Source organism: Falco naumanni, chromosome 1, assembly GCF_017639655.2.
Source record: "Falco naumanni isolate bFalNau1 chromosome 1, bFalNau1.pat, whole genome shotgun sequence".
Classification (NCBI taxonomy): Eukaryota; Metazoa; Chordata; class Aves; order Falconiformes; family Falconidae; genus Falco; species Falco naumanni.
In genome coordinates, this window is record NC_054054.1 from 287,377 (window position 1) to 308,988 (window position 21,612).

General features: G+C 41.0%; 1 protein-coding gene across 8 annotated transcripts in view; it reads right to left on the reverse strand.

The window, feature by feature from the left end:
• Positions 1-14,290: 14,290 nt before the first annotated feature.
• TAPT1 (transmembrane anterior posterior transformation 1) overlaps positions 14,291-21,612 on the reverse strand; it is a 48,260-nt gene continuing 40,938 nt past the window's right edge. For all 8 annotated transcript variants that reach the window (XM_040595244.1, XM_040595335.1, XM_040595653.1 and 5 more), the window contains 3 exons: positions 21,320-21,396; positions 17,737-17,897; positions 14,291-15,114 (listed from right to left, as the gene is read on the reverse strand). In XM_040595244.1, the coding sequence (XP_040451178.1) occupies positions 14,885-15,114; positions 17,737-17,897; positions 21,320-21,396 (468 nt within the window). In that variant the 3' untranslated portion in view covers positions 14,291-14,884. The remainder of the gene's footprint in view (positions 15,115-17,736; positions 17,898-21,319; positions 21,397-21,612) is intronic.

The following is a 21,612-nucleotide window of genomic DNA, read 5'->3' on the forward strand; positions in this document are numbered from 1 at the left end:
AATTATCATGAACAAGACAACGGAGACGAGCAGTAGTCTGCTTTCAGACTCTCTTAAGAAAGCCTCCTGATAAAGCCCTCTGAAATTAATGGAGCATTTGATGTGTTTTCTTTGAGGAATGTTTGAGAAACAGCATTTGTTTCAAACAGTGTTACTAAATCTTTGATCAGTTCTATATGCTAGCACCATACAGGCGCATTACGTTTGGATTGTGAAAAATAAGTGATTTACATCTTGTGATTTGTCTTGAAAACAAATACGTTTGAACTACAACTTACTCAAAGAGTTTGTTGAAGAGAATTTGCCTATCAAAACTAAAGCTGAGTTAGATAATTTCAATTTTTTTTTCAATAGAGTAACAGATGAAAACTACCTACTTTAGCACAAGAGACATTGCTGTGTTGTTCTGTTTTCATGCTCCTGTTCAGCTTCTGCAGGTACAAGAAGCAAATGGTACTTTCTGAAGTGAAGTATCTAGGTCATCAGTTACTATCCTCAACTGTCTATGGCTGGTCTGGTCATTCCCAGCGTGTGTTTATAGCTCCCCTAACGCAATGTGACCCAAACCGCAGCACAGTGGTTGGCTTCGACTCAGCACAGTTACAGTTACCGAATAACAAATACTCCTGCTATTGAGGGAAATGCATCCAGAGCACATCCTCCACGCATGTAACCGGTGCTGAATTTCAGGACATTTTAAAGAATGATTTCTAGGCCAGGACTGGGCAACAGACGTAAAGGTTGACATGTTTTGGAGGATGTTGCTCGAATGGAATGAAAATCTTTTCAGTAATGCTTTTTCAGTACTTACCCAATCTGAATCTACCGTTAGCTTTCTGCTACAGCCAATAACACTTCTGCTAGATGAACTGGGGAGCTCTAGCAGAGTACTGCTGCCACGGTCAGAACTTCCCTGCTAGATATGATTAATGTATACTTTACCTCACCAAAGCAGTACAATTATTTTTAGACATCAGATCTGGAGCAGAGCCTTCTCACCTCTGTACCATTCAAAGACACTGAGAAATCATGAAGTCAGGAAAAAGAAAGACATATTCTTTAATGAAAAACACTTAGATTTAAGAATTCTCAGATACACATTAAAGAAGGAAAAAGCATTCACAGCACCATCAGATTACTATTAGCTCTAGAAAGCTGAGAAAAACTCACGACAACTCTTCAGTCAAAATAAATTGTTCTGAAAGCCAAATATCAGCTAATCCTTTTCATGGAAGGTTCTGCTTTAACTGCTGCACACACAGTTGAGGCAACACTCACTAGTGCGCTCATGACAGAGATGGGAATTAGGAGTTGTTCGGTTCTTACTATGACTGCTTTTAAGCCCGTATAATTATATGGTAGAACGATCTGCGGTAAAGGAGCATTTTACCCCAGGAGAAAGCATCTAGTTAAGGTGGCAAGCTTCATTTTTGCACTACAGTCCCGCCAGTCTTGCAACACTCGCGCTTGCTGTATTTCCTAAGGCTGGAACTCCTGGTGTCTTTCAATTGTTTGACAATCTGTAAGTATTGTGGGTTAACCCCAGCCAGCAACCAAGTACCACACAGCTGCTTGCTCACTCCTACACACACACAGTGGGGCGGGGAGGAGAATCACAAAAAGGTGAAACTGGTGGGTTGAGATAAGAATAATTTAATAATTGAAATAAAGCAAAATATAATAATAATAATAATCATAGTAATAGTAGTAGTAGTAATAATAATAATAATACCGCCATATGATACACAACAGAATTGCTCACTACCTGCTGATTGATGCCCAGCCAGACCCAGAGCAGTGATCAACCCCTCCAGGTTATATACTGAGCATGACATCCCATGGTATGGAACATCCCTTTGGCTAGTTCGGGTCAGCTGTCCCTCCTGGCTTCTTGTGCCCCTGCTTGCTGGCAGAGCGCGGGAACCGAAAAGTCCTCGACTTAGTGTAAGCACAGCTCAGCAACAACTAGAACACCAGCACGTTATTAACGTTATTCTCACACTAAATCCAAAACACAGCATCGTACCAGCTACTAAGAAGAAAATTAATTCTATCCCAGCTGAAATCGGGACAGCAATTTACATATTTACCTGTTCGAGAAGACCCTGCTTTAGCAGGGGGTTGGACTAGATGATCTCTAGAGGTCCCTTCCAACCTTCACCATCCTGTGATTCTGTGAGTGTGTATTTATTTTAGAGAAAAATCTTCCAGCTTTTAGGTTACAGACAAAATCTTAAAAAAAAAAAAAAAAAAAAAAAAGAGTAATGTCCTGGAGGTCCAAGAAAAGAAACTGGTATCTAAACCATTTTGTTTTTCAGATCTCATGGTGTGTATCCATCACGGTGCTTCAGAGAGGGGAGAGCCTGCTCAGACTTTTCCCCATGAAGAACGGGGAGCCCCGAAGCCTAGGCCTGAAGGACCTTTGCACATTCCCCCGATGAAGCCCAGCACAGTGACCATAAAACAAATAGTTTCCTTTGTGTCGGAGAAGTGCTGCTCTTTAGGATGAACCAGCACTATAGGTCCTTCTAGCCTTGTCCCTTACCATGAGACACACTTGGGGTTAGCAAGCTAGAATCCCTGCACTTTGTTTCATTACTTTCTTAAGCAGAAATAGTCTTTTATGTCCCACTGTGGGAGAATGCGCTGCTATGAAGCTTAATTGAGATTTATTGGTTTTGAGATTATTGGATGAAATATGAAAGCATGATATTATGTTTGCACAGGGATTTATTGCACATTTCAAAAAGGAGAAAGTATTGTGGCTTAAGTGAAAGCTATTCTAGGATTCGAGTATACATTTTAACATGTGTATCACTTTCAAGCAACGCAAGCTTTTTAAGTAGTGCCAGTTGTTTGCTAGGGGAGTTGCTGAAGGGGAACTATAGTGCATTTCCTAATTAAATACTTCACATTAAACGTACCTGTAAATGTTACTGCATTGGAGGGCAAGCTATATTGGTGCTTTCAACTTACAACCTAGGAATTACTAATTGAATTTGTTTTAATCAGGAAAAGCTAGCTAGAACTGAGGAGCTGCCCCACATAATTTTGAAGATTTTTGCACATTGCAGTGCCCTGGAAATTGCTGTCATTTGCCTAAAAAAGACAGTGTGGAGTGGGTTTTGCGGGGTTTTGGGTTTTTCTGGTTTTGTTTTGGTTTGTTTGTTTTTTTTTTTTTTAATTTTATTGTTTTATTTATTTATTTATTTTATTTGTTTCTTAAACAAGTATTTGACTTTAGGTTTTTTCCTTAGGTGTTATAGACAAAAGAGTGGGGTCTTTACACTAAATTAGCACTGTATAAAATACATTAATTGGATGGGAAACCTGTGAAGTATATATTTCCGATTCTTTGTAGTCTGCTGATATTCCACTGAGAGTACAGGCTCAAGGACTTAAATTCTTGCCTGAAGTATTTTATTTCAATTCTCATCCAAAAATATAACATCAAAATATTTGACACCTCACTGGAAGTGTAAATGTAAAGATTATCGAAGTGCAAAGGAAACCAGGCGAAGCTTGCACCTTTCATCTCTCCTTCACAGCACTACATCTAGGATTTCATGAGAAGATACTGACATTGTAAACGGAGCCAATATTGCATCTTAATTGCCTGCTTCTGGTCTTGAAAAAAGTGACTTTTTATTATCTGTAATCAAGGCATCAGGGTCCCAAAGCAAAATCATTAATCCATATTTATGGCTATTACTCCTCAATGAAGTGACAGTCTCAACACAATATGCAAGAGAGGAGTTTTCTAGAAGTATTCAGGTGCCTAAATAAAATTAATTAGCATCTAAATCCTTTTAAAGCCTAGCCCAGACTTGGTGCAGTTGGCCGTGCTGCTACATGGGAAATGTCCATAGTTTGTGCTGGCAGAGACAACTTCTCTGAAGATTTTGCTTTAATAGTTGATTAAAGTTTTATATAGTTTTATAAAGTTTTATGTAGTTTTATAGTTGATTTTACTAAATCAACCATAAGATACATTAACAGGAGCATAACTTGGAAAGGAAATAATTATTCTGTTGGTTTTGTTCCCAGCGAAGCCTCGACAGGAGCACTGCTTCTGCTCTTGGGGATGAAGACGCATTATGGAGAGTCTAAAGAAAAGAACATCAAGCTACTTTACCCTAGCAAAAAGATCAAGAAGACATATGATAATGGTCTTCTACTAAAAATATTGTTATGAAGTGATTCGTTGCTCACTATCTGCTAGGATAAGGAGAAAGGAAATGAACATATCACAGGCTTCCTCTGCTTCAGTTCTCGACAGGGAGCCACCAGTTTAAATTGCTGCTCCGGTATCCTGTCAGAAAGTAAGGATTTTCTCTTTGTTGGGGAAAATAACAAATGCCTTGCTAAACCCCCCCAAACATTTCAGAGCCATCGCTGCAAGGAAAAAGCAGAAGGAACTGTGGACTTGCAGCTGGGTGCAACAGAAGGGCTCCTGCCCAGGCGGTGGAGTCTCTGTTGGCACCCAAGCCTCAAAGGCGCTGGAGAGGCACAAAGACAGCCAAGAGCCACGCACCAAGTGACCCTGGCTGCTCGACTGAGATACTTTCAAGAAAGGCTTGAACAGCAGAGAAAGCAGTGGTGGTGTTGCTCTAGACTTGTGACTCCTAATCCTTCTGCCTAAAGACCTGGTGGTGCCAAATGCTTCCTGGAGGCAAGTGCACAGATGTTTCTGAGATGACCACGGGGTGACGTTGCATGGGCTGTTGAGGAAGACAGGATTCCTCTTGACATGGAAAGCCTCTTTGACTGCCACATGTCCAGGATGGGGAAGCTTTAAGATTTGGGAGGAAAAGAGTAACAGGAGCCCATTGGTAAGCAATAATGTCTCCATCTGGACTTAAGTCAAAGGACCAGAAGAAATCAGGTAGTTACTGTAAATCCAAGGGAAGGACGGGAAGGAATCCCTCCACTGAACGTTTTGGATGCCTGGATACTGCCTGGGCTGCGTGCTGCTCCCCCTTCCCGAGCCAGCAAAGGATGGGGCAGAGCCTCAGCCCTCACCCTGTGTTTGAGGTTGATGGTGGGACACTGCCTTGCCTGGCTCTTCAAAAGCCCTTTGCTTTCTTGTTTCTCATTACTGACGTTAGGACACCACAAGACACTTCAGTGGGTTCTCTCATTTCTTCCCTATTCCTCCTTGACATGCTTTGATAAACATCGATTCTGGTGATGGGTTAGCACTTTCTTCCTCTTATCCCCATGGATACTTGCAGGCACATTAGTAAGGGTTGCTAGAGAGAGCTGCTTACCACATTCACATCAACCTTCTTTGTGGGAGCACCGCATGATGACAAAATACAACAGTACAGACCCCACCACTCTCCTTATCAAATATACCACCTGCAGCCTCACGGGGACTCATACAGATCCTGCCACAGCGGTACCGAGGCATGTAAGATTTTGCACTCAGCTTAGGTTTGATCCTTGACAACCAAACAACAAAATCCCAAAAGTGGCTAACGGGTCGTTAGCAGTATTCTTGTGATTTAAAGGAGAAATCTTTGCAACAGGAAAAAAGGAAACTATAGATCAAACCAGTTGCAATCTTCCGAAATTTTTCTGATCAAGTAATCAGATTTGAGTTTTGTTCGTTTTAGTGCCTGAAGAGTAACAGGATGATGAATGAAAGCTACTATAAATTTGTTGGATCGTTTCAAACCAGTGCGTTTTCCTTCAACGGCATAACACACCGTAAGGTGAGAACCAGCAGATAGTCACATATGTTGATTTCCATGAGGGTTTTGAGACTCTCTCACATGACATTCTCAAACCAAGGAAACAGTACAGATTAATATTGCAGGGAGCTGTTGACAAAGCTTGTCGGGAAATCCTGCTTGGGGAGTATTTAGCGCTAGACTAGTTCATCATCACACAGCAGCGGTTCTGCAAGAGGTCTCCTCATGCTCCGCGGCTCTTCAGTGTTTTTAGTCAGTAGTATGGTGCTGGTGGGCGGGCTGTGGATACGTTACATGACAGGAGCTCAATACAGGCTTGGCTAACACCTGAAACCAAAGGGATGGTAAAAATATTAAACAGAAGCATTTCTAATACAGGATTTTGCAGCACTGCACCACAGCACAAGTGCAGGTTTGGGAACCATTAGGCAGTTGCACAGAAAGCACGTAGATCTCACGGTGCATTCACACCCTCCTGGTCAGAAGTCGCACCCTGGTTTTAGGAGGTAAATTCTCATACCGGGAACGGGCAACAAAAAGCTGGCTGGTCTAATCCTCAGGCTCAGCTCAGCTGTGTAGGAAGGCATCAGCTGGAGTTCTGTGCCCAGGAAAAGCACGGGACACGCTGTCTGCACAAAGAAGCTGGACTCGTTGGAGTGGTTTAGCAAAGGGGTTTAGCAAAGGACCCTGAGGGGAAACACGAAACAGTCTCATCTGCCGAGGATGTAAAAATAAAAAAAAGGGGGGTGGGGGTGGGGAGGTGAAATTTATTCTCTATGCCCAGGATGGACAAAAAGTAGCAGGGGTTAAATTTCAGAAAAGAAGATTTAAAACAAACAGTAGGACCAGTAATACTATTATTTGCAGTGTACGTATTTACCATTCAAGAAAGTCGTGGAATCTTGGAATCTGTCATTTAAGATCGAGGAAGATGCTGAGCAGGTATCTGTCAGGAGGTACACGAGTTGGGTGCTGCGCCAAACAGGACCCGAGCTAGAGTAAGTAGCTCTACCCAGCTTCTGATACTGTGAAACAGGCTTGATTAACAGGGTTCAGAAAAGTAGACAAGGAAAACAAGCGAGTGCAGCAGTGAGTGCTGGAAGAAAACTGGCAGAACCAGCCCAACAGCTCTGAGAACAGACCTCAGCCCCGGCACTGCTCTTGTGGCAGAGAACCCAGCCACCGGTGCCGGGCTGCGTGATGAGCCCCAACACGGAGGAACAAGGAGGAAACCAGCAGAATGAAAGCAGAAAGATCCAAATTATGACAACTGGCCTCCAAAAATACTCCAGCTGCTCTAGCATGGTGTACTGGACTAACTTCCCTGACTGTTTAATAGCTGTGACTGTTGTGTGCATCTGTGGCTTGGTAAGGCAAGTAGCTTACAAAGGTCCGGTAGTGGGAGGGCTGGACCTGCTGTGCTGGTAGGGTAACTCTTATAAATGCCCCCCTTACCTTCTACGAGGCACTGGCTGGAGCTCAGATGTTCTTATCCCCATCTCTCAGTGTATGCCAGGCTGCTACATGCCTCCATGCCACCCCCCCCCCCCCCCCCCAATTTTACATGGGGCAAGTGGAACAAAGCCCACCCACCTGTGCCCATCAAATCACACCATCACCAGCACCACGGCACCATCCCTCCCCCCTCCTCCAGGCACTCAGCTGTAGGCTTTGAGACCCAGGAGAAGCTTCTCTGGATGCAAGTGCACCGCTTGCTACAACAGGAGGTCAAGCAGGAGACTTCTGTACTGCGATACAGAGGGGCTTTACTCATAGGCACGGAGGGGGCTTTGACAAAGGTCCCCATTTTCTGCTGTTCTCTACGTGCAATCTACGTCCAGGAGAGCCTGTCAGAGTTCACATCAGGCCACGGACTCACCTTGGCACCCATCAGCACAGGGAAACCGTGTCTGCCCAAATTCCTGAGCAGTCTAGCAAAGCAGAGGAAGTATCTGCTCCCATGAAGTGCCCCCCGCCAGCCCCCCGCCCCCCAGCTCAGCGCGCCCAGCGTTACACCGACCCACGAACGAGGGGGTTTGCTCTCACCTACGTACTCAGAGCTTTCCCTGTGACGGCTGCTTGCCTGGTGGCAAGACCTTCCCCAGGTCCTGAGCGCAGACCTTTGCAGAGGCAGCTGCATGATCTGGAGACCTGGTACCCAGCCGGGGGAACGAGAGCGCCCAGTCACGAGTGTTACGGGCTCATTTCATTCAGGGGCTGTTCAGTTGAGCTGAAAGGGCCAGGCGGGCAGTCAGTGACGAGATGGCACGGCTTAGGAGTGTGGAATGACAACGAAAAAATAATTCCCCTACTTTGTCCCCACCCCATAAACGTACACAAATGTGTCTCTGGCAAGATGCACACAAATGCACATTACTGCTACTGCTGCACTTCATGCATGCAGTTCTACATTTGCAGAGGCTGTTTTCAAACATTTCATTTTTTTTCCCCTCCACTGGCTTAAGTTACTCATCAGTCCTCTCCTTTTTTAAAATAAAATAATAAATATCTATTCTTTGTAGATCATCAGCCACCATATAAATGTCACATGCTTTAGAAGCCCCAGTCTGCTGAGCACTAGCTCACGGTAGGCAGGAGAAAGCCCCCGATTATTTTTTTTCTATGAAAAACATTATCCTGAACAATTTCTCCTGAAGACACTGGAAAAGATTTTCAAATGCTCTATAATATGCTAGACAGCATTAATGGGTTTTAGGTGGCTTTTAGGCCACAGCTTCTCGTTAACTAGGGAGCTCCGGTTTATAGCTGTTGTAGGATTGTACTTGAAGGTTACCAGGTGTCCTCGTACTCATAACATCCCGTAGTGAAATCATTACGCTGACAATCCCATACCCATTTCACCACTCGCCACAGGCTGCCAACAGCTACTTGGAATATTATGGCAAACGATGCTGTCTTTAGAGGAAGAAAAGGTGATTCCTATAAAAATAAGACCACCACCATTTTCTTAATAGCCCAAGAGCCCCTCCCTTCTCAAGTTAAATTCTGTTGAGAAGATTTTTCCTCCACAGGCAAAAGTTATTCAGTCTTTTATTAAAAAGAAAAGGAAAGGCAAGGCTGCAGGTTATGGTTATTCTAGCATTCACCCAGGCCAATGAAAATTTGACATATCCTAAATGACAGCAAGGAGAAGAGATTTAAGATCTAACTTACTTCCTTGGTGTTTAAACTGTAAGGTGAATTTACAAGTAAACTGTTAAGACCTGGAAACTGATTGCCCTGTGCATTGGTCTTTTCCTCACTGTGCTCCTCCTGCTCTCGCGGACTGCTCCCACCAGAGACACACCGGAGGTTATCTTGCTCCTTACAGCGGGGTTACGTGACACTACGAAGCCTGTACTCCTGTTTCTCAGGGTTGGTGGTTGGGTTAGCTTACCAAGAACTTAGTGCACCTACGCCCTCAGGCCCCTTGGGACAAAAAAAAATGTACATTACTGAAAGTTGGGACTACTGGAATTTTAATGTTTTAGAAACTAGACTTGGCAAATCAATTGAATAAATAGCAATAAAAGAAAAGACAGGTGTGTTAAGACCTTTAGCTGAAACTTACCTCACGCCATTTGCATTTTGAACATAAGGTGTACAAAACAGGTAAATCAATTCCACACAGTTACTCTGATGCCATTAGCAGAAGATCTACTGTAAAGAATCACTTATTAAATATACACTGGGGTTTTGGTCCTTGCTTTTAAGAAACGAGGGTCTAGCACAAAAACTAGCTAGAGAAGTTCCTCCCGCCCACATGAGGCAAAATAGCACGTGGTCGTTAAACGGCAGAAGAGGCACCATAAACCATGATAACTCAGATGGAGCAGAGTTCACTCTCCTTCTCTAATGTCAGTCATTTTAAGTCACCAAAGACAACTCAAATGTTTAGATCAGCCTGATGGTGGGTTCTCTGCTACCGTATCGAGGACTTTGTCTCACATCAGTAGCTAGTGCCAAGCCTCAATGCATTTCCATTACGGCTACGCCCTGCAGGGTTCCAAAGGGCACAGAATTAAGCAAGTGACCTGAAAACAAGGTCCCATGGCTTTGAGGTTAGCTACATATACACATGACACTTCAAGAATTGTTTCCAGAAGAGACAAGTTTAGCACAGCTCCTGCTGCCTTGGCCAGAGCCAGAAGCTGGCTGACGGCTATATTGCTGCCATTACCGAGAATGTCAAGTTCAAATCAAATCTGCAGGAAAATTCTGGACTGACAGTCAGTCCTGTCACCAGGCTTGTCCTTGCTAGCATCAACTCACACATCTTACTGTTCTGATTTGGTGCACTGAGCCGAAGAATGTGGCGTCCAACGCTGAATTTTAAGTTTCCTTGCCACACTTCTCTGTGAATTGGAGGCATCGCTTGCCAAGACTCCATGATTCCAGTCCCCTGAATTACCCATTTTAAACTATCGGTGAACAACTGATTCCTGAGCTACCTTGATACTTAATTTCAACAGACAGAAGCATCTGTCAGGACTGGGTATCGCAGGAACACACTCTTTCTGACATTCAAAGCAGTCAACATACACAGAAACTTACTCCTGCTTTTGTCCAACAAACAGAGCATGGATGGGAAGAAGCAACACCAACATAAAACCCGAGCCTTCCTTGAACACCAAATACTGCTCTACTTAAAAACATACTTGCCTTGCAATATCACACTCATACCACTGATCTAAGATTAGTAAGTTCTGATATAAACCCATGAAAGCAGTAAATTCAATGTAACATGTAATACATGCAATGTGTTTGCATATTCAATACAGGATTTATTCAGCAAAGTTTACAATAGAACTGCACCAGTCACCCTAAAAATTTACAACCGAAGTTGCTGCTGCAACTCACATATTTGTATTCACAAAAAATCGACTCCTCCCTCTCCCCTGGATGCCCAACACTTTCTGCAGCTTGGCTAAAGCCAGAACTGCCTCCAAGAGTGAAACCCTGGCTCTGCCTGACGACATTGCTCGCCTACAAAGTAGTAACGGATTGAAGAACTGACAGCGCCCAGCCTAAAACAGTAGCTGGGAGGTAGGGGTGGGCAGCTTACTGACAGTAAGGGCACATTTTGAAGTCCTGCGATTATTTCAGTGCAAACATGGTAATAGGTGTTTCGGTCAAGACTGAGAAATATATTTAAAAACCTATTATAGTTTTGGGTTTTTCTGTTACTACAGCTGTGAGCTTATTAAAGAGTGTTCTTCGGTGTTACATATTTGTGCTCCCTCTTACAACTGCTCTGTTGGCAGCATTTTTTCTAAATCAGAATATAGCAGATACCAAAGTCCTAAAAAAAAATATCTAGTTAGGTTAGTCGGCACGGCCAATGAAAGATACTATCCTCCTGGAGAAAAAGACATGCAGAAACGATAGGTTAGGTGTTTCTGACAGCCTTCACAGTCTGAGCATCTCAGACCACTACATGCAGGAAAATTCCCCGGAGATCACAGCGGTCCTGTTGCACCGCTTTGCCGGTGTTTGTTCCAGCCCCCTTTGCCAGCTGCTTAGTGCTTACAGGGAACTATTTGCCTCCTTGGAGTCAACAAAATTAACAAAGTCCAAACTTCTAAGTTTCCTAAAGAAGTTACTCTAAGTTACTCTAAAGAAGTTTTAAGAGCAAATTTTGTTTAGTAATTGCGAAGGGCATTTCTGAAGCCATGATTCGCCAAGTCTGACACTGTTGGTACAACTAGCTTACTCACCCACAGAGCAGCTTACAAACGTTAAGACAAAATGTTGTAACGTTCCAGGAGTTTCACAGAGGCTGCTTACATTTGTGCTACAATTAAGGTGCATTCATCCTCCCTTACCGCCACCAAAGAGATTCAGAATTGTTGCAGCAGTTGGTGTAGCAGCCACAACTGGGCAAATACTGGCTTTAACAACAGCGACCTCAGCGACCACGCTGACTTACAAAACCAGACTTCTAAATGAATACTTCGAATGTAGAAAATTTTGCACCACAAAAAAACCAAAACAAAGTTGAAAAGTTTCAACAAACTCACTCTAAACTGAGAGGCAAGTAAATTAACAGCATACTTGTGACTGTAAAAAAACTTTGCTTGAGGGGAAATCTTGCTCAGCTGACGAACATCTGAAAGGCTTCAAATAAGTGATTAAATAATCCTACAGAAAACACAGTTGTTCCTTAATGCTCCCATAATGAATAATGCTAATTATGAATATACTGTACTCACTGTCTGCTTTTGGAATTAATTTGGCAACTGTGACTTTAGTTGAAATATCACTATTTGCATCAGAACTGCCTAGATCTTATTTTTTGAGAGATTCATGAACTGAAGAATGCAATTTATTCACTGCTTAACCTCCAATGCTCTCACTTACTTCACTGTTAAGACAGGAGCTTTTCAAGGGAGCCTAAAGAAATAAAACCCTCTATCTACAGACCAACATTTGGTGTTGGGGTTTTGCCTGATAGTTTTTTCCCCCCACTCAGCCACCTCTAGAGTTCTGAGAGGACCACCCAGGCTCAGAGAAGCAGCTGTGACCTTTTATTAAAGGTGCACTGCTAGATGTTCAAGGAATCGCTATTAATCACAAACACAAATACGAGAACAAATAGAGAGCTTGGAGCAGGAGAAAACAATGAAATTTCATGCTCGGTTGGGCCCCTACGAGACTTTCAGAGAGTTTAGGGGGAAGTGTTGCATTTGCAATGCCCTCTACACCCAACACTTCAAGTATACCTTCGAATTACCGTGACCCAGAGGTCAGAGTTATGCCCCCCGAAGCCCAGCTATACTGCTTCAGGCCCAGTTACCACAATCCAAGTGTGAAAACAAAGCATCAAAGCTCCCAGCCTTAGGACGAGGATCTGGGCCAGGAACTGGACTTAAGTGCAGATAGCCATTACCTTTTTACCTTTTCACCATTACTGCTGGGCTCAGGAGAGTATCTGTCTAAGCTTATACCGCAGTTACATTTGGCTTCACTGTATCGCTGCAACTAGTCTAGTTGTAGTAACCGACTACATAAATTACAACTCCCTTAAGACATAATAACTTTGCATTTACACGGGTTTTGTCTTCAAAAAACATAGCGGTAGGCTGGCATCAATACCTTCTTCCTACAAGTGGCAATAACTAACTGGTACAGAAATAGATCAGAACTAAAGGCAGTGCTAATCCAGTCTGCACGCACATTTGTACCCTGCATTTGCAAGAATCTCACTTCATGGAAAATGGAACTGAATCCAGTAAATACATTGCAAGTTCACCAACTCTGAACAGCAAGAAAGAAATGTTGACACTGTACTTTTCCTTTTTTTAAACAAATATTACAAAATTGAATTTTATTGAGTTTCACACAAGATGCACTTATAAAATTGATACAGAATGTCATTCAACAACAACAAAAAAAACCCAAAAGAAAGCAATCCCAAGCTTTCTTTAGCAACTGCTAAATAATTCAAAAATAAGATACACCAAATTGACAGATAATCTGAATTTCAATGTGTGAACGTCTCCAATTAGTATAAAATACATCAAAAATTAAAGAATTTCAGTTTTCCCCAGCCCAAGTCCTCTTCTTTTTACTCTCCTCCCTGAACAGTAACCACAGATTTTGGCTGTTACTCCAGCTACTCTTGATGGGAAAGGAGAGGCTGAAAGACTGCAGCAAGAAGTTCCCACCAGAGCAGACCATGCCAACCAGTATGGCAAAGCGATCTCATCACCAAGGCTGCTCAGATACACGGTAACTCTGTCCAGCTATCTCCATTCGCTGTATTACTGTAGTCCTGCAAGTTTCAGGATTAGCATATACATTAAACTTTCACATGTTCATTAGGCAAAACAACTTTGGCTTTCCCACTCTTACAAATTATGAAACTGGCAAAGAGCAAATTTTATCTTCATTTGTTCAGCGGTGAAGTACTCTTATGATACCTTCCCCGGGAAAGTGAAACTGCTGCTTACTTAAATATCTGAAGTTAAAGCTGTGTTTTAACAACAATATACCAAGAATTTATCTTCTGATACAAGCCTCCAGCCTAAGTTTTGAGCTCAAATTTATTCCATTCTTGGTCTGAGGATTCCAAACCATCTTTCGTCAATTCTCCCACAACTGCATCTTACACCAGAAATTAGGACGCATTGTGATGCTTAAATGCTTTTTGTAGATCTAGTTCATCTACTTAAGTCTGGCTAAAACCAATCAGTTAAAATGTGTAATTCTGCTTTGATTGTCAGTATGAGTTTTCATATGCATGCTCTCAGGCAAGTTGATACACAGACTTGTGTATCATTCTTACCAGAGTTAAACCCCAAATGCTGTGTAATATTCTTTACTGCTGCATTAATTTCATACGTACAATTCCAACTTAACGCTTGCTTGCTGCAATTAACACCGCCTTTCCTCAACGTATACAAGCGCCCCTTTGTTATTTTTTTCCTACAGCAACAAAAAATCCTCAGCTTTTTAAAATAATTTTATAAATAATTTGCTTTGCAGGACACACAACACAAGAAATGAATATGCTTCATATTTGCCCAGTTAAGCAGAACCTTCATTACTGTGATCTTTCCTTGGTGTTTAGATAAAATAGTATGCAGTAAGTCTTTCATTTAAAGGCAAAGTTTTATTCTGATTACAAGATTTTCAAGATACATCTTGAAAAGATTTTTGTTGACAAGAACAACTATCTTGACTTACTGTTTTATGTACCAATGCTTTATGCGTTTGTTGATATAAGCACAAGTTTTGAATTCTGCTTGCAGATGTTTAATAAAACAAGGTAACTGGAAAGGCAAGCTTCCGATCAAGCCGTCATACATTTCCAGGAATGTCCTTATACTGGAGGAACCTTCATGAAAAGTAGTATGTTCTGGAAGCATGGTTTCATAACGGAGAACAGGATTATGCTTTTTTTTCCAGTCTATTTTCCAGAAAAGTGATACTGCAGCTCTGCCACCAGGCTAGAGACTCAGGATCCAGCACATTTTCCAAGAGGCAAGTTAAAGACCACTTATTGACCTGACCAGATACCAAGCCAAGTTACTTGTAGAAAGAAATTAATATTTTTTTGCCATTAATAATTTAAGTTTTAAATAAATATTATGTGCCTTTTTTGGCAACTGTCCATTTCTGGTAGCATCTGCTGTCCCAACAGCTCAGTATCCTTAGCACATTGATTAAAAAAAATAACAATAATCTTAGTCAATTCTGTTTCCACAAATAGTAAACCTGTCTATCTCCAACAAGTCTTTCTTTGAAGACCTGTGTTTCAATTCTGAACTGTCTTGGCTTATATCTTTTTCTTCACCATCAGGAGTTGTCAGAAATTGATCAGAATTGCTTGTTACAAGTAAAGATGGCATGTTCTCCTTCTGATGCACCGGCTGATTGGTAACTGATGTAGATCCATTTTCATCTGTGGAAATTCCTATTGGAACAGAAGATTATTACAAAGATAATAACGAATTTAACAAAGACATACTGATGCATCTATAACATCCAGACCAATCCAAAGCTGTTCTGAAAAGCATGTTGCACCAAATCAGCAGAAGCCACAGAAGAATGCTTTGTGGAAGCTACTACCAAGCCACTACCTCTTCTTAGTTTTACCATAAGAGATCTCCTTTTCTAATTCGGTAGAAAAATGGAAAACAAATTCCACAGAAGCTCAGATAACGCGCAAGAGCATAAGCAGTAGATGTTAGGACATACACTGCATCCTTCTGGTTTACATACTGTTTTTTGTCGGCTTAAGCAAGATTTTTGACAGTCATTGTATGAATCAGATGTTTTCTAATGAAATGAAGAAAAGGAATCTCTGTAGGAAGAACTAGATGTGCCTAATCCCCTATATAAGTACAACAAACCGGGCTTTTCTAGGAATAGCTCATGAGTCATGCACTGCTACACACTTTAACAGCATTGGCTCCTAAAGCATTCCATTAAAGATGTCTAATTTTATTCCTGCCTCTTTCTTTAGTGGAATTGAACGCTGGCTCCATTAACTTAAGATATTTGTAAGTAATATCCATGTATTGTTTCCACTTTTTGAAAACACACTTAAATTTTAATGCACAAGCAACGTCAAGGAAAGAAATTTTTCTTATTTACTATCTCCTGGTAAAGACTGAGTTACTGTTTCTAGAAACAGGAATCTGGGAAAAAAATAATCTAATGTGGAGAATGCTGCAGATAGCCCAAGGGATCACTATCTGTCAGAATGGCAACATTATCCAAATTACTACAAAAACTTCTTTCTATTGAGCATCTCTTCACACTATACCATCTACTACCTGCAGGTATACGGATTACTCTGCAGTCTTATGCAAGTCAAAGGTACTAGGCCTGCACTGAGAAAGGAGACAAGTAATACTAATTGTAGGACTTTGTTATAAAGGTAACTATTTTCTAACCCAGCAGCTTCCAGAGAAATCTGGTCAGCCTACAAATGATTACCAGGAACTAGAACTTTCATTCTTCAAGAGCAAGTGTAAAATTTTATCCTTCAAAATTTTAAGCTGTTACTGTGGAAGAGGTGGAAACTCTTAAGAAAATAACTTGACTTTCATTATAAACTGATAGAAAGTAGACCAGATTAATTCCCCTCACCCTCATTCTAGTAAGAGATGGGTTGAGTGACTGTATTGAAAAAAACCCAAAAAACCCCAGTAAGTGGGGCACAGGGATTAACCAATATTGCAGAGCCCAGCAGTAATAATACAAACACACAGAAGCTGGGGAAGGTAAAATCATTCTTTCACATAACTGAGGTTTCTAATAAATAAAGAGCTGTTAAAAGGTAAACGCCCCTGCCCCCCCAAAATACTGTTAAAAACAGAGCTCTTTCATCACTGACAGAAGTTAAAAATATTCTAAATAAAATCAGCAAAAGCTTTTTTGATTGCTACTTTTCAATCAAAATATTTCCAGTTGAGGAAATTAGCATCTCTGCTGACTGACCTGGTAAAATTGCTGCTGCTTCAGCTAAAAATAGTGTTCAGGATTTATTTACTGTGAGTGAGTTTGAGGGTCAATCTAAGTAACTACAACTTACCAAGTCTCATATCCAAGTGCAGTACTAGCACGTTTAATTAAAACATTATGACAGTCATCTAATGAAATACAAAAGACATCCAGACCAATTCATATTACGTTCTTTCATCCTGAAACTAAAGCAACTCTGTAAATTTAAGCTATTTAAAAACAGATGTCTGCACCAAGTTTCTGCCTGATGTGGTTTGACACAGGTGAGATACAGAGATTTACGACTGAAACACTGACAGATTCTTAACTCCACCATTGCTGGCAAGACACTGTGATGACTAATAAGCACCTCACATTTCAAGCTGTTCAAATCTTTGGCAAGCAATAGAATGAACACAATAAAAGCCTCACTGTTAAGTTTTCTAGGGCTCTCATTGAGCTCTTCACAGAGGATGATATACAGTCCAGTTCAGCTGACTGGAACAATGAAGGTTTCTATTTCCTTCTATAATGTGTCACAGGAATATAATAATGCCCCATTTCTATTATGTATTAACCGCTAATGCTGAGGACCCGTACAAGAAAACTACAAGCAATCATACCCATTATGTGCCACGTTTTACATTAATTTTTATAATAAATGCATAGATTGCTTCCTTATTAAACTTCAGCACTTTCAGAGATGACTTATAAATATTTTCTTATTTGTGTAGTGACAAGGCAGAGAGGGGTGGACTAGACCTTTAAAAGGTCCCTTCCAACTCAAATCATTCCATGATTATGATTTTCAAACAAAAGTGTGCCATGTTCTGATGTCTTGCATCACCTCCACTTATCAGGGTGGGATCTTACCAGAGATAAGTATTTATAACCAAAAGAAGATGCATGAGCTAAAAGCAATTCATTCTATTACATTCAGAGACTTTCACAGCTGTGATACGGTACAACTAAGGTCCGGCAGCAGGGTTACTATGCAGCCGCGTCATACATCTGGTTTAATATTAAATTTAGTCTGAAAGCCATTTTTTCATTACAGCTGAGAACAAAACAAGGTAGTCAGCCTTACCTTGAGTAGATTTAAACATGCTTTGCTGTTTGCCAGCTGGTTTCCCTGGGGTGGCAGTCAGGACAGGATTGAATAATTTCTCCTCCATTTTTGCCTCCTTTACATATTGACATGATTTCCCCAGCAATACAATACTGTTAAGGACTTTTAGAGTTATTAACCTGAAAAAATAAAAGGATTTGTTTTCATATTTTCATTAGCATATTAAAATAATTGCATATTATTTATACTGCAATTAGTCACATTAAAATAGTTGCACATGGTTACTGCTGTCTTGGAAGGATTAGCTAACAAATTTAATCCCTTCAATAGCAAGATCAAAAGGTAATTTCCTTTTTGTAACAATCTGTTTCAGATTCAATGCCTTCCCCCCCCCCCCCAGGCATCTGGAGAAAACCATCAAGTTTCATCTAGTTTAGCAAAAGGACTACAAGGACAGTGAAGCGGCCATTTCCCATTTAATACACCAAATATTTAAACACAGAACTAAAAAAGGCCCCTTAACAGTGCAAGTCCAAAGTAAACGCACTACCATTAAAACAGCAGCCTTAAGTGTTCCCCACCAAGGATCACCAGTGGGCTTTGAACCACAAGAAAGCAAGTATCTAGCTTTCACAAATTACAGCGATCATAAAAAGTCCTTTTTCGCATCCCAAAAGACAGTCCATAAAACCCAACAAATCCAAAGAGGCAGCACCGCCCTGCCATCACGGTACAGTCCAGCTGATAGCAGATTCCTTTTCCATTATCACTAATTTGCAGAACAGACTTCAGCAAATCGTTGAAGTTTTTTTCTTTTTAACCTGCCTTCTCGTTTGAAGAACAGGAAGGTCTCGTCTTCCATTAAATGCTTTTAGATTTACAACTGAAATGAGCTTTGTAAAATCTAAGTTCTGTTACTAGGATTACATGACATGCAACCCAACGTCCACTGCAGAGGTGACAGCAGCGGTGACGCAGGCGAAGGTTTATACAGCGTAGCAAGGAAATGGCAATCTATTCTCCATATGATGAGTATAAATATTCTCCACACAAATCAACCTATGTAACAAAAGTGAACCAAATACAGACTCTAAATTCATTCTCCACTCTGAAAACCCATTTATTATGTACATCACTAACAGATTAAAAAAACTGAACGTTCACAGATCCACGAGGGGGTTTAACTGCTTAATCATAAATTGACCCAAGCACACTTCAGCAGCAGCTTCACTATCCCTCACTGCATTAATGTAATCAGAACTTGTCAAACAGAAAAACAAAGTACACTGCACTTTTAAGGGAATTTTAAGGAATACATTTACTTGTAGAAGAAATTTAGAGACATGGAAGTATGAGCAGAGGAGACTCACATTTTAGTATCCAAGCAACCATTCAGCAAGTTGAAAGCTGTGACTCTACAGTTTTATTAGGTTATCGAGATAGATCTTGTTTCTGAGAGTTGAAAAGCCCTCCTCCAATTTTATTAAGTTTTAAGAGATACTTTTCCCTACAATTTTTAGGTAGCATGCTTTTGTTCTGAGACAATAGGTGTTTATACCCCGACTTGACTCTGATTTAATGAGGTTGGAAGTTGAAAAGGCCATAAATCAACACTTCACTGTATCAGTTCCAGTTTCTCATGGAAAATTATGCAAGAGTTTCCAGCGCACCTCCTTTATTCTTTTCTGCCAGTCCACCCCAGGCTTAGATTTCTAACAACAATGTAAAATCTGTGGTTATTCAAAATCCCAGAAAAAGAAATCTCAGGTTTCATATGCTGGGCAAGACTCTTGAATAGCACAACTTAAACTATTACATTTGTTAATATCAGTACAAAACAATATCCTCCACATTATAGTCTCAAACCTTTGCCCAGTTAACTGTTTCGGATTTTATCAGGTTGTTCCTCACATATCTATGCTATACTAAACCGATGAAAAGCTGAAATTCTTGTTCAGAACACAAATTGCTTGAAAGATGCAAGGAGTGAGTTAGCTCCAAATCTGAGATCATGGCAGAAGTAAAAAATCTCTTCTCATTTTTCAATAAAAACAAAATAAACCAAAATGTATTTACTCTTCTAACCTACGCCTTCAAGAGCAGCTTTTAATCCTTCATGTTAAACAACGTTACTTCTTCCCACCCTCCATCATCCAAGCCACAGAGACACTGAAAAATCCAGTACTGGGCTGAAGCAGTGGAATGGTAGAGGTAGGGAAATAATTATGTTTATTGGGAAACAGGAAAAGCCACTGAGCAGAACGAAGGCGTTGAGCTCGGTATGCCATGGCTTGAGCAGGACGAGCAGGGGCTAGTGCGTGCAGCTGCACAGAGCTGGCTTTCAGGAGAACACAGGCACAGCACGGGGCACAGCTGGGGAAGAAACCCAAGTACAGTGCAGGGAAACATGGCTAACATTTTAATATTTGGCCTATATGCAATGTCTCAAAGCCTTAGTTATCCAACACTCAACAGATGTGTCTCTACACTGATGTGGACTAGACACATCAGATCAAGTTCTACTTTTTTTTTTTTTTTCAGATCACGGTCAGATTAGAGGTAAGTGTCTATTAATAAAAAACGTGTAATAATATCTTCTTTTTCATAAGGAATTAGCAGCCTCATCTCTTCCACTGTACCTGCTGAACCACTGCCCCACACCTAGAAGTCTCTTACTTCCCAAGTCTCACTGCCTTCAGTTACAAACACAGCTTGGCAGGGCACTGGAAGAGGCAGACTCACAACAACACAGGCAGGTCCTCTGTACTGCAGCAATTTGAATCACTTAATTCTTGATGACCCATTTCAGGATGACTCCAGTATCAATCAGTACTGGGAGACAACAAATGCTGACACAGTTCAGCATACAGCTTTCCTAGAAACTGGCCATCCCCATGGAGTCGACAGCAAGTGCCTCAGGACCAGCAAACTAGACTGGCATTGAAGTACACCTAAATGCATCTCAGAAGTAGGTACTGACTGGAAAGCAGTTACGGATAACACAAGGATAAACTAACTCGGCAGTGAAGAGATACTTGCAAGTCATCGGCTGCGGTAAACAAGTTGCCGTAAGATGTTCTATCCTTTGACTAAGGTTACTTACGGAACTCACGCTTCCCAGAAAGATGAGCCCCGTATTTACTTTTTCTTTTCTGTATAGCAGTTTCCCAAAATGAAGAAACCTTGCATTTAACTACCAGAGAGAAGAATTCATGATCTGCTCAGAGCAGTTAAAACTGCTTATTTTTGTTGGCATAATGAATCTTTTGCTCTTTTCACAGAAAGGTTCATTCCTTAAAATTCAGTTTCCCCTTTTATGCAGAGATATGGTGCTTGTCTGTCAAATTCTTTCTATTATTTTTCCATTACTTTAATTACTGAAGTTACTTATTGAGGGCTATAATCTGCCAATACAGTTACAGTACTTGGGGACCAATCTGCACTCTCATTTTCAGTTTATGAGTGTTAAGTGTTTTACACTTACGTTCTACTGAACATAAACTGTGTTTACACTTATACACCTAGAACTATCCACAGAAGCTTTCCTCATGAATCTGACCAAATAATGGTAAATACTTTTCAATTGTGTGTATTTACTTACCCACAGTAGAACAGCACGACACAAACATAAGCTAAGACTCCTTGTACTTTTATGGAGCTTGTTACAACTCTGATGAGCTGTTTTAAGGATAAAAGTTAAACAGTTAAAACACACAGCACACAATTACTAATATTCTAACAGATGTTTCGTATTTGGTAAATTCAAGACAAAATTACATTACATTAATAGCCGTTTATTCTAATGTTCCCCTTGGCAGCACTAACTATTCAAGATTTTGATCTGAGTAAGTATCACGTTAGCAGCTAGTTGCAACTTTGCCAAAACTACAGTCT